This window comes from Stomoxys calcitrans, chromosome 1 (assembly GCF_963082655.1).
Source record: "Stomoxys calcitrans chromosome 1, idStoCalc2.1, whole genome shotgun sequence".
In the NCBI taxonomy this organism is placed as follows: Eukaryota; Metazoa; Arthropoda; class Insecta; order Diptera; family Muscidae; genus Stomoxys; species Stomoxys calcitrans.
In genome coordinates, this window is record NC_081552.1 from 21313758 (window position 1) to 21332223 (window position 18466).

Genomic DNA, 18466 nt, shown 5'->3' on the forward strand with positions numbered 1-18466 from the left:
ATTTGGCCCATTTACAATCCTATCCGACTAGCTTTGCTCCTACAAAAGTTTGCGTGCTTTCCGCAGACAGACGGACGGACATTGCTAAATCGACTAAGAATGTCAGGACGATCAAGAATATATCCCCATTCTATGGTAGAGGGTATAAAAGTTTTTCTTTTTTGGAAATTTCGCATTTGACACGTTGAAACGTTCTTTGAATGACTTTTTCAAATATATAGAAGATACTGCAAGTAATGGAAGTACATGTCATGACTGTTGGAAGTCATAAAAAAATACCACATTTATAATGTCAGCCAAATCAGACAATAATTGCGCCCTCTAGGGGCTCAAAAAGTCAAATCGGGCAAGCGGTTTATTTGGATCTTTAAGATGCTTAACATTTTTTTTCTGAGTGTCATTCAATGCAAATACGCCACCATTTTTCAACTTTATTTTTGCTACACTTCTCAGTGCTATTGCGTCATTTGGCCATTATATTTCTTAATGTCATTTTCTTGTATCTTGCCTGGCTGGTTTGGTTTCTTACTCCGTTATCATTGATAAGTGTGCAAAATGTGAAATGAGAAATGCTAAAATTAAAAAAAAAAATAACAATATTATCATTTCTCTTGTGATTTATAAAAAAAGAATTTTTGCAGGTTGGCATTTTAGCAAGAAATCTAAAAGAAAAATAAAGTATATTTATTATTATTATTTTTTTGCAACTCCTATTTTAACCAATAATTGATAAGATAGAATGACTATCTCAAATTAAAGCCAATTGGCACAAGCAAAAACCAATGAATCTATTGGACTGAACATTGGGAGAAAGGTTGCCCTGACATTTCAAGTCAATCGTCTGTATATCGAAATTACCGTAACATTGGCTCACCTAAGGCAGTCCGCTCCAAATTTGGCACAGAAGCTTCCTTTAGACGTATAGTCCATAGCGATTGCAAAAATTTGTTATTTTGATACATCATCCATATTCCATAAGACTTTCCTCCAATTTGACCATTTTTGGCCTAATCTTTTCCTATATTTTTAGGGCAAGCGACACCTAAGCCTTAATATGGCTTATGGAGCCACTCTTACCGAATATTGATATCAGATTCGTGCTTTACTCCCAAAGACCTTTCATTTGAGCCCCATATTGCTATGGCCGTAAATTTGTCCCCTTTGGAGATGTTTTTGGGAAGAGGCGGCCCTCAAACACTTGGTCCCATATTTGGGTATCAGATTCGTATTCTACACTCAAATACATTTTATTTAAGCCCTTTATTCCCATGGTCAGTAAATAAGTCCTGTTTGGGGGGTGTTTTGGGGAAGGGGTGAACCCCCAGAAACGTGGTCCCTATTCGCAAAAAGGTTTCATTTGAGTCCCATATTGCCATGGTCGGTAAATATGTCCGATTTAGGGGTGTTTTGGGGGTTGGGGTGGATGGGGGGGTTCCCCCAACACTTGTCCGACAATTGGATATCAGATACGTTTTCTTATCCTAAATACCTTTCATTTAAGTCCCATATTGTCGTGATTGGTCTAAATATATGTTTGGTAGGTTTTAGGGTGGGACGTCTCTCCTAGGTACCCCATCCGAAATTTGGATACAAAATTTTTATTTTCAGGGTACTATATGAGGGCACATAAAGTTTGGCTTAAATCGCACCACCCATCTCCGAGATCTGGCGTTTCTGAAAATTAGGGTAAAGGGGAGGGTCCGCCCCCCTTTGGATATCAAAAATGTAGTACCCTATTTTCACCACGGGATCATTGTGCATCATCTGGATCTAAATTAGTCCATATCCTGATATAGCCGCTATATAAACCGGGCCTCAGGAGGGCGCAATTATTTCTCGATTTGCGTGAAATTTTGGAGGTGGTATTTTTTATGACTTCTAACAGCCATGTACGGTCCATGTCGGTCAATATCTAGATATAGCTCATATATATTTGAAAAAATTATTCAAAGAACTTGACATTTGCGATCCATGGAAGATGGTATACACGTTAGATTCTTTGGGCCGAACTTAAAGCGTTTTTATACGCACCACCATAGTATGGGAGGTATACTAATCTAGTCATTCCGTTTGTAACACCTCGAAATATTCGTCTACATGTCGACGTTCTGAGTCGATGTCCGTCCGTCTGTCGATAGCTGACGAACGCGTAAAGCTAGACGCTTAAAATTTTGCACAGATACTTAATATCGATGTAGGGCAATTTGACTTCTTGAGCCCTTACAAGTCCAATTTTTTTCCGATTTGGCTGAAATTTTGCATGGGATGCTCCGTTATGACTTCCAACAATTGTGCCAAATACGGTCCAAATCAGTCTATAACCTGATATAGCTCCCATGTAAACCGATCTCTGGATCATCCTTATTCTGTTTCTAGAAGCTTTAATTTTTCCTGGTTTGACAGAAGTTAGGTAAGTAGAATAAAATTATGCCCCTTAACTAAATTTTTAGAAGAATCCTTGGTGGTGGGTTCGACCCGGTCGAATTAGCACGCTTTTACTTGTGATTATTATGAATATAAAAAATTTTGCGCAAAACGTGATTATTTTTAATATATTTTTTTTTGTAGACCACTTTGCAAGCACTTGAAAGATCAACCAGGGAGAATAATGTCCTAAGCGAACGTTTGGGAGCGGTAAGTTCTACTAGTCGAACATTTTCGTTTATAAATAATCTCACGTAATACTTCCCTCCCTCAGGATAATTATTCTGGTTCCACGGGCAAAAAATCCCTACAATTTGAAATGGAATGCGATGAGGATGAGGCTAATTTCTCGGAAGATGGCAAGCCTTCACAGATATGGGTTGAGTCACGATCCGTGTACATACAATTGAAATCCCTTGTAGATTCACTCAAAATCAGTCACGATGATGACTCAGGTATGTGAGAGACCCCAAAATGTGGGCTCTTTAAAATTAACTCCCTTAACCGAGTAGTTAGCAACCCCCATTAAATGACCATGTGAAATTTCAAAACGCCAAGGTTTTACAGGTTTAAATTCGGACATATCATTGGATCTGGAGTCCATGGACAATACCATATCATCGACAAGTGAAGTTGGTATGGACAGCAATGGCAATACGAATGCCAATGGCAGTCATGCCATTAATTTCCGTCCAGGCATGCTGTCGGCCATGTCAGATGAGCTAACACGATTACTATTGAATTTGGATGCGGGTAATTTCAAGAAAATGTTGGATCAAACTCGAAATTTGGTTTTGGAACAGGAAGATGAAATTAAACGATCTCATCAACTGATACAACAGCTGGAAGCTAAGGTAGGTAGAAAAGGCAGAAAATCGCAATATAGTTTTAATTTGAAATTTTGATTTAAGTGTGCTGTTACCGACGTTGAATTACAAAATGTCAAAGAGGAAAGAGATCAAGCCCGTGGCGATTTGGTCGATAACACTGATCGTGATGAATTATTGGCCAAGGCCCAAAAAGAGCGTGATAATGCTACAGAGAGACGTACCAAGGCCGAAGTTGAATTGGCCAAGACCCGTGTGGAACTTATGCAAGCCAATTCACAGTTATTGGAATCCATTCAACAAAAGGTTGAACTGTCACAACAATTGGAACAGTGGCAGGTGAGTTTACCCAAAAATTATTATGTATAGCAAATTTTGACCTAATCAGAATTTATTGAAATTTCGTCAACATTTTTATTTCTATCGGAATTTTCGCAATTTTTTTTTTCTAAAGAATTTTTTATAAAATTTTATTTCTATAAAAAAAATTGTCAAAATGTTTTTTTTTATAAAAGCATTTTGTCAAAATTTTATTTCTTTTAATATTGCGAAAACTAAATTTTTTTATTAAGAATATTATCAAAATTTTATTTCTCATTTTCAAGTTTTTTTGCCTGTTAGAACGAAGATCATTTAATTATCAATAGATGCACGGAATCATGAACATACAATGGGAGTAATGTAATTTTTGCAGACAAAAAATCTGTCATTACACGATAACACATGCTTTGGGAAAAGTACTGCTAATAGACAGGGTTGTCGAGTGTGTACGGCACTTGAAGCCATCACAGCTAATATGGTTGAAAAGTCATCTAACCAAAGATAAACGCGTCCTATAGTGATTGGTGTGTGTTGCGATCTCTGGCTTTTCTTTTCCATTTGCTAAGAAAACCTATCATTGAGCTCATCTCGAAATTTTATCTTAGAAAATTTTGTCAAACTTTTTGTTTTATAAAAAAAAATCATAATTTTCGTTCTAAAGAAAAATATATGAATTTTTCTTTTTATAGAAAGTTATATCAATTTTTCTTTGTAAAGAAAATCATATCAATTTTTTTATTCTAAAGAAAATTTTGTCACAATTTTATTTTTAAGAAAATTTTGTTACAATTTTATTTCTGTGAAAAATGTTGTCTAATTTTGTGAAAATTTTATTTCCATTAAATTTTTAGCAAAATTCAAAATTTTGTTATACCATCCACCATAGAATGGGGGTCTACTAATTTCGTCATTTCGTTTGTAACACCTCAAAATATTCGTCGAAAAACGCATAAAGTATATAAATTCTTGATCGTCATGACATTTAAAGTCGATCTAGCCATTTCCGTCCGTCTGTCTGTCGGTTCATAACTTGATATAGCTGGATCTTGACTTCTTGTGCCTCTAGAGTGCACATTTATTTTCCGATTTGGCTAAAATTTGGCATGAAGTCTTTTGTTTTGATTTCCAAAAACTATGGCAACTATGATCCAAATCGATTCATAACCTGATATAGCTTCCATATAAACCGATCTTGTTATCCGATTTGGCTGAAGTACAACGACTTCTCTAATGACCTTACACATGCGTGCCAAATATTGTCTGAATCGGTCAATGTTGTTGTTGTTTTTGTAGCCACACTTGCATGTGAAGCTGGCGATCCTCATCAAGCTCCTGTAGGTGAGCAAGCTCGTTCCAGTCGAAAGGAACGATCGCCGCGGAAACAGGGTGTCCATTTTTATTTAAAGGCGTCAATAACTCGCCTTGTCATATCGAGCATCATACGCACTCAGTATTTGTGAAATAGCTGGTGCCGCCCGACCTCTCACTGGGACTCTCCATTCAATACCGCTTATCGTCCGCAACTGCCGTTGCAGCTACACCGTATGGAGCATTACACTATCCACAACCTGGATTCCTCTTTCCTAACTCGAGCTGTAATTTTTCTAAGACAGCTCCATTCTTGGAAATTTTTCTGCCCATTCGTACTAAATGGGTTAGTGACATTTTCTTTAAAGACAAAATCACCCAGATGAATTTACATTTTAAAATAATCATTTCAAATGAAACCATTTCGTTTCTTACTTGGAATGTCATAATTCACAATACAGTATTTAAGGCAATTGATACACCAACCCCCCTCCCCCACCGTGCCAAGTACGGTTCAAATCGGTCTATAACCTTATATAGCTCCCATATAAACCAATTTCCCAATTTAACTTCTTGAGCCCCTTTTGGTCCGATTTGGTTAAAATTATGCACATAGTGTTCTGTCATGACTACTAATAACTGTGTCAAGTATGGTCCAAATCGGTCTATAACCAGATATAGCTCCCATATTTTAGCAGAATCCACGGAAGTGGGTTGCCAAGATTCGACCCAGCCGAACTTAGCACGATTTTACTTGCTTGCGTTTAATTTTTGCCCTTTTCGGCTTATCCCTCCAGTACTAAAATAAAACACAACATATGTCTAAGAAGTTTATAAACATTTTATTTTGTCAGAAATGTTAGTCCACATGACTTGCTATAAAATATTGTTTACAAGAATAATTTTGTGCACATTATTTTTATTAAAAATTGCTTCAAAATTGCACAAAAACTTTTATATAATTACTCCATTAATTTTTCTATTAATTTTAAAAGCAAAATTTCTGACTATAACTTTTTTAAGAATCTTTTAAATATACCTTTCCTTGCCTTTGCAGATGGATATGCAAGAATTGATCGAAGAACAAATGCGTTCGAAGATGATCAACAATCGTAAGACACAAGCTGATCCACAGACCAATACCGGTGGCCCTGGCAATTTGGCCAAACGATTGGCCAACTACAAGTTGTGGAGTCTCTTTCAACGGTAATCTAACATCGTTGAAATGGTGGCGATATGCGCCCATAATTTTAATCATGTAAAAGCTTTCAACATTCATTCAATTGAGTTAAAACAAAAACTTGTACTTATTATTTAAAACTTTAAACTCTACCATAATTTGTGTATAAATCAATTTTTAATTAATATGTTTTTTTTTATATAAATGTATATGTATACTATGTTGTTTTAAAGAAATATTTATAATAAAAATATTTTATATATATATAAATATATATATATGTATATATATATATATATATATATATATATATATATATATATATATATGTATATATATATATATATATATATATATATATATATATATATATATATATATATATATATATATATATGTATATATATATATATATATATATATATATATATATATATATATATATATATATATATATATATATATATATATATATATATATATATATATATATATATATATATATATATATATATATATATATATATATATATATATATTTATATATATATATTACTAATGATAAAGTGAATGAGAAAACAAAAAAAAAATTTATAAGAAAAAAAAACTTTAAAAATAATGTACCTTTTTGATGATGATAACATTTAGTAGAAATTGATATAAACTAAAATAAACTCTAAAAACAAACAAAAACTCACAGAAAATATATATGACAATTTTATATAAATATATATTTATGTATAACAAATTTTTATGTTTTTATATGACAGTAATGAAACATTAACGCTTTTTTATCTATATTGTATCTACTTATAATTAATACATATAATTTTATTTTTTATATAATTAAAAAAAATCTTTATTTTATATCTCGAAAGTAAGAAAATATGACATATTCAAATGAAATGAAATTTTCTTTTATAAAATTAATATAAATTAATATTTTTTTTTTTAATTGTATACCCTGCACCACTATTGTGGTACAGGGTATTATTACTAAGTGCATTTGTTTCTAACACCCAAAAGGAAGAGAGATAGACCCATTGATAAGTATACCGATAGACTCACAATCACTTTCTGATTCGATTTAGCTATGTCCCTCTGTCTCTCTGTCGGTCTGTCCGTCTGTCCATATTAATTTGTGTACAAAGTACAGGTCGCAATTTTCGTCCCATTGTCTTAAAATTTGGCATGGGCATGTTTTTCGGCCTAGAGACGAAGCTTATTGAAATTGGAAAAAATCGGTTCAGATTTGGATATAGCTTCCATATATATGTTCGTCCGATTTGAGGTAATACAGCAATAAAATGGTCATTTGTTAACCGATTTACTGGTGAATTTCATAGAAATCGGTTCAGATTTAGATATAGCTCCCATACATATGTTCGTCCGATTTGCAGTAATACAGCAATAAATGATCACTTGTTAACCGATTCTCTGGAAATTGGGCTGGAAGGATTTTCTTATGACTCTCGATATTACTGGTGAATTACATAGAAATCGGTTCAGATTTAGATATAGGTCTCATATAGATATATATCGCCCGATTTTCACTGCTAGACCCACTGCAAGTGCATTTGTTGACCAATCTTCCCAAAATTTTGTACAACGCTTTCCTCGACGACTTCCACAATATCCCTAAAGTTTAGTCGAAATCGGTTCAGATTTAGATATGGGTAATTTTGGGTAATTTTGTCAACCATAGTTATTACATTTTGAACATATTTGCTTTGCTCGAAATTTGATACAGAATTTTAATAATCTATCTGAATACATCCGCCGAAGTCCATCAAAATTGGTTCAGAATTAGATGTAGCCCCCTTTTGTTTTTATTGGGTTGATTTAGGGTATTATAAAGTCGGCACCGCCCGACTTTTGCCTTTCCTTACTGGTTTTTTTATTAAATCGAACTTTTTAGTTGATATGGTCTAATAAGTACATTTTTATATTTTGGTTTTTTTCTCCTTTATAATTTTCTATAAATTTGAATGTCCTTTGAAGGATTACTATGCAACAACATCTTTGATCCAAAGGATCCTTAGCATTTCAGCATAGCCATATTGAAGAGCACATAAGATACTGAAAACCATAGGATGGCTCATTGTTTTAACAACAGAAGTAGATAATCCTTGAAACCTAGAAAATCAAGACTAGATCAATACTTATTTGAATTTCCATTGCCTTAGGTATCATCATTGTCTCTAAAGGCACATATTAAGTCACAATTTCAATGAATTTTTCTCTAAAAAGTAAATTTAAATAACAAAGTCTTGAGGATAAATTTTAATGGAATTTTCCCGAAAGATTAAATTTTAAGATCAATTCCAAGGATCAAAGTATTCTCTACAGACGAAGAAAACAAATAATAAAGAAAGCCACATACTTGCATGTAGCCACCAAGGAAGCAATCCTTGGAACTTCTACACTGGTGATTTAAAGTTTCCAACTCTGTTTGTAATATCAAGCATCGTAGGCACTCAGTATTTAAGCAGGAGCTGTTGCCGCGGATTTCGCTACAGAAGTTGCTGCTACACCGTATGGAGTACTCCACTATCCGCAACCTGTAGGCTCACCAATGCCAACATGATAAAAAATGGAATTATTGATTGCATTTGCGTTGCATTTTCGTTCATTTTTATACCCTCCACCATAAGATGGGGGGTATACTAATTTCGTCATTCTGATTGTAACTACTCGAAATATTCGTCTGAGACCCCATAAAGTATATATATTCTTGATCGTCGTGAAATTTTATGTCGATCTAGCCATGTCCGACCGTCTGTCCGTCCGTCTGTCTGTCGAAAGCACGCTAACTTCCGAAGGAGTAAAGCTAGCCGCTTGAAATTTTGCACAAATACTTCTTATTAGTGTAGGTCGGTTGGTATTGTAAATGGGCCATATCGGTCCTTGTTTTGATATTATACCTTCCACCATAGGATGAGGGTATACTAATTTCGTCATTCTGTTTGTAACTCCTCGAAATAATCGTTTAAGAACCCATAAAGTGTAAGTATTTTTGATCGTCATGACATTTTAAGTCGATCTAGCCATGTCCGTCTGTCCATCCGTCCGTCTTTCTGTCTGAAGCACGCTGTCTTTCGAGAGAGTAAAGCTAGCCGCTTGAAATTTTGCACAAATACTTCTTATTAGTGCAGGTCAGTTGGGATTGTAAGTGGGCCAAATCGGTCCATGTTTTGCTATAGCTGCCATATAAACCGATCTTGGGTCTTGACTTCTTGAGCCTCTGGAGGGCGCAGTTTTTATCCGATTTGGCTGAAATTTTGCATGAGGTGTTTTGTTTTGACTTCCAACAACTGTCCTAAGTATAGTCCAAATCGGTTCATAACCTGATATAGCTGTCATATACACCGATCAGGGGTCTTGACTTCTTGAGCCTCTAGAGGGAGCACTTCTTTTTCGATTTGGCTAAGATTTCGTACAACGGTTTTTTCCATGACCATCAACATACGTGTGAAATATGGTCTGAATCGGTCTATAGCCTTATACAGCTCTCATATAAACCGATCTCCCTATTTTATTTCTTGAGCCCCTAATGGGCGCAATTTTTATTCGAATTGGCTGAATTTTACACAATGACTTCTACGCTGGTCTCCAACAATCAATTCAATTATGGTCCGAATCGTACTCTAACTTGATATAGCTTTAATTCTTTTATTTTATCCTTTGTTTGTTGAAAAAGAGATACCGAGAAATGAACTCGAGTGCGATCCATGATAAAGTACAAATATTCTTGATCAGCGTAAAAATCTAAGACGATCTAGCCATGTCCGTCCGTCTGTCTGTTGAAATCACACTACAGTCTTTAACAAGTAAAAGCGTGCTAAGTTCGGCCGGGCCGAATCATATATACCCTCCACCATGGATCGCATATATCGAGTTCTTTTCCCGGCATCTCTTCTTAGGCAAAAAAGGATATAAGAGAAGATTTGCTCTGCTATTAGAGCGATATCAAGATATGGTCCGGTTTGGACCACAATTAAATTATATGTTGGAGACCTGTGTAAAATGTCAGCCAATTCGAATAAGAATTGCGCCCTTTGTTGGCTCAAGAAGTTAAATAGAGAGATCGATTTATATGGGAGCTATATCAGGCTATAAACCGATTCAGACCATAATAAACACGTATGTTAAAGGTCATGAGAGAATCCGTCGTACAAAATTTCAGGCAAATCGGATAATAATTGTGACCTCTAGAGGCTCAAGAAGTCAAGATCCCAGATCGGTTTATATGGCAGCTATATCAGGTTATGAACCGATTTGAACCATATTTGGCACAGTTGTTGGATATCATAACAAAATACTACGTGCCAAAATTCATTCAAATTGGATAAGAATTGCGCCCTCTAGAGGCTCAAGAAGTAAAGACCCAAGATCGGTTTATATGACAGCTATATCAGGTTATGAACCGATTTGAACCATACTTAGCACAGTTGTTGGATATCGTAACAAAACACGTCGTGCAAAATTTCATTCCAATCGGATAAGAATTGCGCACTCTAGAGGCTCAAGAAGTCAAGACCCAAGATCGGTTTATATGACAGCTAAATCAGGTTATGGACCGATTTGAACCATACTTGACACAGTTGTTGGATGTCATAACAAAACACGTCGTGCAAAATTTCATTCCAATCGGATAAGAATTGCGCACTCTAGAGGCTCAAGAAGTCAAGACCCAAGATCGGTTTATATGGCAGCTATATCAGATTATGGACCGATTTGAACCATACTTAGCACAGTTGTTGGATGTCATAACAAAACACGTCGTGCAAAATTTCATCCCAATCGGATAAGAATTGCGCACTCTAGAGGCTCAAGAAGTCAAGACCCAAGATCGGTTTATATGGCAGCTATATCAAAACATGGACCGATATGGCCCATTTGCAATACCAACCGACCTACACTAATAAGAAGTATTTGTGCAAAATTTCAAGCGTCTAGCTTTACTCCTTCGGAAGTTAGCGTGCTTTCGACAGACAGACGGACGGACGGACGGACGGACGGACGGACGGACAGACGGACGGACATGGCTAGATCGACATAAAATTTCACGACAATCAAGAATATATATACTTTATGGGGTCTCAGACGAATATTTCGAGTAGTTACAAACAGAATGACGAAATTAGTATACCCCCCATCTTATGGTGGAGGGTATAAAAACGAACCATTGAAACCAATAAAACCTACAAACATAATACCGACAATGGTTTCAAGTTTTAGCCACTTTCCTCACTGTAAGCAGAATACTACTTTTCCGCCTGTTTTTAGCCAACGTTTCGCCGACGTTTTTTCATATGGAGTTTGACAGCATTGCGCTTGAAAAGCCAAACATAATACTCAGCTTAATGGCTGGTACTATGTTCGTTTTTCGCAACATTTTTCCGTGATTACTTTTTTAGATATTTAAATTTTGAAGCAAAAAAACTTACCGATTTCATTCAGTAAGACATTCCCTCATTACTTATGAAATTGAGATTTTTGAAGTGTTTCAAAAAAGTAACCGTGAAAAATATGTGTTTGCAACTGTGAAAAACGAATATAGTACCAGCCTTAAGGAAACAATGTTTTGTGAAAACTTTCCACAGTGAACGATTTTAATACTTTCCTTAAATTGGCAAATATTTTCATTGACGAATATGGAGGAAGAAACTACGTATTTTAACGCTTTCGTTCCGTTGATATGAAAATCATTAGATTTGTAGAAAAATTAACTGGCCAAATTGCCCCATTTAACCGCTTGGTATATCAACTGTTTTTCTGTACAAAGCCGGGGCTTGGTTTTTTATTTTCAATATAAGGAAGTGTTACTGAGGCTTAAAATTTAAATGTCATAGACAGGATTCACTAATAGAATGTAAGGTCACTTGCGAAAACATAAAGTGGATAGGCCCCATGAACATCATTAAGGATGTCAAATCTTCCGATTGAAAATGTCATCAAATAGGAGAAAACGTAAACAAAGAATGAATGTAAAAAGAGAACAGTTGACATCCTCAATGCCAAGTACAGTCCAAAATTAAAACAATTTTATGTTGGCTGATCGCTCGGCTTAACCTCATTCAGTGAATCCTGTGTCATAGGCAAATTCAAGTTAAAGTTGAAACATATGATTTTTGAGAAATGTTGACAACCACATAATTTTTCCATTGAATACCCTTAAACAGCTGACCAGGTTTGACGGTATTAAGATGACAGATTTTTGTTTGCATTCTTTTTGTTGTTATCTAGATGGCAGATTGCACCATATGATTTGTGGTTGTTGTACGAATGAGACCAAGTAAATTGTAAAGTTTACTATTCAACACAGAAATGGAAATTTTTAAAATAAATTTGACCGTTGGCAATGCCATTAAGGTGGAGTTGCATTCCATAATCGGCCCACCCATAAATGTTTGTGGTTGCCGGAATTTTACAAATTTCGACTCATTGCGATTTCAAAAATAAAAAAAAATATAATTATCTTTTATTGTCAAACTTTAAAATTTCTTGTTTTTTCCCCAAACATCATTGACTCCCACTCCCTTGTCCCCCACTAAAAGAAACGTTAAGAACTTTTTTTAAACAATATCCAAAATAAAGTTATGTAGGAATTAAGTAAAGCACGAAAACAAAGCATTTGTTTCCTAAGAACTTAAGTACTAGTACATAAAACAGAAAAACAAAAAATGTAAAAAGAAACGATTAAAAAAATTCTTTAAAACAAAATTTAAAAAAGAAATTTTTTCAAAAGCTTTAATTTCACCTACTTGCCTTAATTCTGACAATGAAACAAAATATAATCAAAAAAAAAAATAATATTGTTATAGAAAAAAAAAAATCACCCAAAAAAAACACAAAACTAATATAAAAACTATATTTTAAATGTAAAACCAATGTTTAAACGAAAAAGCAAAGAAAATAAACATTTTAGTAAACCTTAAAAAATGTAAGAGTTTTATTATATCAAATCCGCTATGGGCCCAATGATCGGTGTCAGACGCAAAAAGTTTATTTACAGAGTAAAATATATTACAAACAAAATTAGCATTTAGTTATTTAAAGCTAAAATGCCAATGATACAATATTGCTGTGAAAATATACAAAACCCCCATAATTCGAGTTGTCATATTGCCGCAAAAACACTTAAAATAGCCCACAAAACGTTTTGTTTCTGAATTTTGGGCAAATGTTAAAAGAAAGTTAACATTACTATACATATATCCTAAATTTAGGTGATTTTGTGGGAATATGACAACTCGAGTTATGGGGTTTTGTCATGTTTCCACAGATTTGTTGTTATACCCACCACCATAGGATGGGGTTATACTAATCTAGTCATTCTATTTGTAACACCTCGAAATATTTGTCTAAGACCCCATAAAGTTTAAATATATCGTCTGGACGCTCTGAGTCGATCTAGCAAAGATAATTAATATTGATGTAGGTCATTGGGGAATGCAAATGGGCCATATCGGTTCAGATTTGGATATAGCTCCCATATAAACCGATCTCCCGATTTGACTTCTTGAGCCCATGGAAGCCGCATTTTTGTCTGATTTTTCTGAAATTTTGCATGCGGTGTTCTGTGACAACAACTATGCCAAGTAAGGTCCGAATCGGTCTATAACCTAATATAGCTCCTTTGATCTCCCAGATTAACTTCTTGAGCCTCTGAAAGCCTCAATTTTCATCCGATTTAGCTGAAATTTTGCATGTTATTTTTTGTTATGACTTTCAACAGCTGTGTAAAGTACGGTCTAAATTGCTCAAGAACATGATATAGCTCCCATATAATCCGATCGCCCGATTTGACTTCTTGAACAACCTAACTAGCTGCGATTTTTATCCGATTTGGCTGAAATTTTATGTTATGACTCTCAACAACTGGGCCAAGTACGGTCCAAATCGGTCTATAACAAAGTATAGCTCCTATATTTTAGTAGAATCCATGGTGGTGGGTTCCCAAGATTCGCCCCGGCCGAACTTAGCACGCTTTACTTGTTTTTGTTCACAACGCTTGGCAACAGAAAATATTGTGGCATATCCACCAAAAAAGCGGGTAAACTAACGAAATAATGTAAATGCATTAAATTATTGAAATGAAGGGCATGTTCATTTAGTCATTCCGTTTGCAACACATCGAATTATCTATTTTCCCCCCTTTTCCAAGTTCCTCGACATCCTAGTCAAATATGGTGCCGATCTGACTATATTAAGATATAGCTGTCATAAAGACCAGTGGCGGGTAAATACACATACACTTTTGCACATATTTGTGTACGTGTACCAGATCATAAGCCCATGGGCTTGGAAATATTACGCACACCAACACATGAGCCCAACACTGATATATACCGATCTCCTGATATAGGGTCTTAATGCCATAACAAGCGCATTTGTTACCCGATTTCGCTGAAATTTAAAACTGAGAGTTGTATTGAGCCTCCTGATAACCAAACCTAATTTGGTCCATATCGGACTCTATTTAAATTTAACTGCCATATTGACCGACCCGTTAATTTAGGGTCTTACCCCATTAACACCTGACCCTCGATTAACTTGTCCGATTTGGATGAAATTTCTTATATTCATTATGTGACATAGTAATTTTTCAATTTATTAAAAAAAATTTTAAAATTTAAACAACACTTTTTTGAAAAATTAAAAATAAAATTATTTTTAATTCCTAAGCCACTCCGTTTTTACAAAAAAAGTCAATTTCTTAATATTTTATGAAGTTTTAGCGACGAAAAGTGGATTTGATTTACTTTACAATAAAGTCGCTTCTTCTGTCAAAAGTAGCTCATCGCCGTACATTTATTATAAGCTACACCTTATGAGGGGGTATACTAATTTCATCATTCTGTTTGTAATTCCTCGAAATATTCGTCTAAGACCCCATAAGGTATATATATTCTTGATCGAAATGACATTTTAAGACGATCTAGCCATGTCCGTTCGTCTTTCTACCGAAAGAACTCTAACTTTCAAAGGAATAAAGCTAGCAGCTCGAAATTTTGCACAAATACTTCTTATTAGTTTAGGTCAGTGGGGATTGTAAATGGGCCATATCGATCCATGTTTTGATATAGCTGCCATATAAACCGATCTTGGATCTTGACTTCTTAAGCCTCTAGAGGACACAATTCTTAAATTTGGCTAGACGTTTGGCGTGACGTGTTTTGTTATGACTTCCAACAACTGTGCTAAGTATGGTGGAAATCGGTCCATAACCTGATATAGCTGTCATATAATCTGATCTGGGGTCTTGACTACTTGAGCCTCTAGGGGGCGAAAATATTATCCGATATGGTTGTAATTTTGTACAACGTTTTCTCCCATGCCAAATATGGTCTGAATCGGTCCGAATCGGACCATTACTTGAAATAAATAGCTTCAATACCACAGAAATTCTTATTTTTATCCTTTGTTTGCCTAATAAGAGATACCGGGAAATGAACTTGACTGTCGAAAGCACACTAACTTCCAAAGAAGTAAAGCTATCCGCTTGAAATTTTGCACAAATACTTCTTATTAGTGTAGGTCGGTTGGTATTGTTAATGGGCCATATCGGTCCATGTTTCGACTTCTTGAGCCTCTAAAGTGCGCAATTCTTATCCGATTGGAATTTTGCACGACGTGTTTTGTTATGATATCCAACAACTTTGCCAAGTATGGTTAAAATCGGTCCATGTTTTGAAATAGCTGCCATATAAACCGATCTTGGGTCTTGACTTCTTGAGCCTCTAGAGTGCGCAATTTTGCACTACGTGTTTTGTTATGATATCCAACAACTGTGCCAAGTATAGTTCAAATCGGTTCATAACCTGATATAGCTGCCATATCAACCGATCTTGGGTCTTGACTTCTTGAGCCTCTAGAGTGCGCAATTCTTATCCGATTGGAGTGAAATTTTGCACGACGTGTTTTGTTATGATATCCAATAAATGTGCCAAGTATGGTTCAAATCGGTCCATAACCTGATATAGCTGCCATATAAACCGATCTTGGGTCTTGACTTCTTAAGCCGCTAGAGTGCGCAATTCTTATCCGATTGGAATGAAATTTTGCACGACGTGTTTTGTTATGATATCCAACAACTGTACCAAGTATGGTTTAAATCGGCCCATAACCTGATATAGCTGACATATAAACCGATCTGGGATCTTGACTTCTTGAGCCTCTAGAAGGCGCAATTCTTATCCGATTTGAATGAATTTTTGCACATAGTATTTTGTTATGATACCTTTAACATTTGTGCGAACTATGGTTCAAATCGGTTAATAACCTGATATAGCTGTCATATAAACAGATCTGGGGACTTGACTTCATGAGCCTCTAGAGGTCGCAATTATTATCCGACTTGCCTGAAATTTTGTACGACACATTCTCTCATGATCATCAACATACGTGTTTATTATGGTCTGAATCGGTCTATAGCCCGATACTGCTCCCATATAAATCGATCTCTCTATTTTACTTCTTGAGCCCCCAAAAGGCGCAATTCTTATTCGAATTGGCTGACATTTTACACAGGTTTCCAACATATAATTTAATTGCGGTCCAAACCGGACCATATCTTGATATCGCTCTAATAGCAGAGCAAATCTTTTCTTATATCCTTTTTTGCCTAAGAAGAGATGCCGGGAAAATAACTCGACAAATGCGATCCATGGTGGAGGGTATATAAGATTCGGCCCGGCCGAACTTAGCACGCTTTTACTTGTTTGAATATATCATGTCTATGCAAGATATATTCATTTGCAGGTAGTAGCAGTTGCCCAACAACAACAATTTTAGTGAGCTATCTGCCAAAATCAGTGATTAGTGCAACTCCGATTTTGTGTCCATTACTAGCTCGCGCCATTTTTAGTTGTTTGTGTGTGTTATGGATTTTAACTATAATGCACACACACAACCAACACTCGTTGACAGATAATGCACTCCGCGAGAAAAAATTGTACTCAGCTGTTTGCTCTACACTACCTGCATTATTATGTCTTGTGTCTATACATGACATAAGCTGTGTTCGGGAACTCCAAAATTTTTACTGAAAGTCGTTCGCGTTCATTATTTGCCAGAAGAAAAGAGCGTGAGAGAGAGGAAATTTTGACAGTTCAAAAAAAGGAGAACCTGCAAATTTTTACTGGGATTTTTTTGCCAGTAGAAATTTGCAACTTTGAACAGATATTTTGTTAAGGTCAGCTGTTTTATGAAAAGCAGCCGTTACATGAAAATACAAAAGCTAACACCAAAATGGTTCAAAAAGGCAGAGGTTAGTAAAAACTAAAAATATTGTTTATTGGTAATTATAACATCGGCAGCAGCTTGTGTTCAGGTACAGAAAACACGCGAAATGAATTTGTAATTTTACCTCAATCTTGAAATATTAAAACATTGTATCCTTCCAGACACCAAATAAAAGAGCAATTATCGGTTTCTTAAGTGTTTTGATGGAATCATCCTCATCAGGAAGATACAATGAAACCAGCACCGTTTTCTGAATTTTATGTGTTTTATTAGCTCTTAAAAACCCACCCTTTATAAAGTCTCTGGGCATCTTATGATCCAAGTCGGTCCATATTTGGATATAACTATGGATATAAGGGAAACAATGTGGTGATGGGTATCCAAAATTGTCATGGCATGAAGGCCACAATTTTTAACTCAATTGTTACGACTTAACATCTGCATTAAGTATCATCTGTGACAAAATCATTAATATCATAAACATTTTTCTTTTTTTGTAGATATACCATCCGACTCTTTGCAAAACTACCAGTTGAAACGTAAATATTTCCATTTTTGCACTATGGTCCACGCAAATATTGTGGCTGTTTTTCCCAAAATTCGATAGAGTAACGATTATTTGGAATTATGTTCTCCATGTTGTTGGTGCCTATTATGTATATTGACGGTACCAAATTTTATTATAAATTCACGTTATTATGCTCTAGTTGTTATTTATGATCTTTTTGATGTATTTGAAATTAAGTTAGCAAATAACTTAATGTTTAAACCGGGCCGAACTTTGGAGACCACCACCTCGGGTAGATATATGTAAACCACCTTTCGTCAAAATACAGTGAAAAATGCAAAATTTTTGCCCCCATAACAGTTATATCGATATATGAACCGATTTGGACCAAATTCGGCACGGTTCATTGTTCAGTTTGTACAACAAAATATTGGCCTTTTTGGTAGTTACATCCAAAAATAGACCGTTCTGAGCCACAGACGACGCGGATGCCAAAAAGCCTAGCACAGGTCACTGTGTCAAATGTCAGCAAAATCGGATTATAAATGCGCCATTTATGGATCCAATACCTTAAATCGACAGATCGGTGTATATGGCACCTATATTCGAATCTGAACCGATCTGGGCCAAATTTAAGAAGGATGTCGA

The 18466-nt window shown here is 35.3% G+C and overlaps 1 protein-coding gene across 7 annotated transcripts in view; it reads left to right on the forward strand.

Moving 5' to 3' along the window:
- LOC106086954 (bicaudal D-related protein homolog) overlaps positions 1-6311 on the forward strand; it is a 217324-nt gene extending 211013 nt beyond the window's left edge. For 3 of the 7 annotated variants that reach the window (XM_059363529.1, XM_059363524.1, XM_059363522.1), the window contains 5 exons: positions 2569-2634; positions 2699-2879; positions 2983-3278; positions 3336-3590; positions 5938-6309. In XM_059363529.1, coding sequence (XP_059219512.1) covers positions 2569-2634; positions 2699-2879; positions 2983-3278; positions 3336-3590; positions 5938-6090 — 951 coding nt within the window. In that variant the 3' untranslated portion in view covers positions 6091-6309. Of the gene's footprint in view, positions 1-2568; positions 2635-2698; positions 2880-2982; positions 3279-3335; positions 3591-3856; positions 4002-5937 lie in introns of those variants that run through there. The other 4 variants (XM_013251787.2, XM_013251788.2, XM_059363520.1 and 1 more) reach the window with 3 other exon arrangements.
- Positions 6312-18466: the final 12155 nt, after the last annotated feature.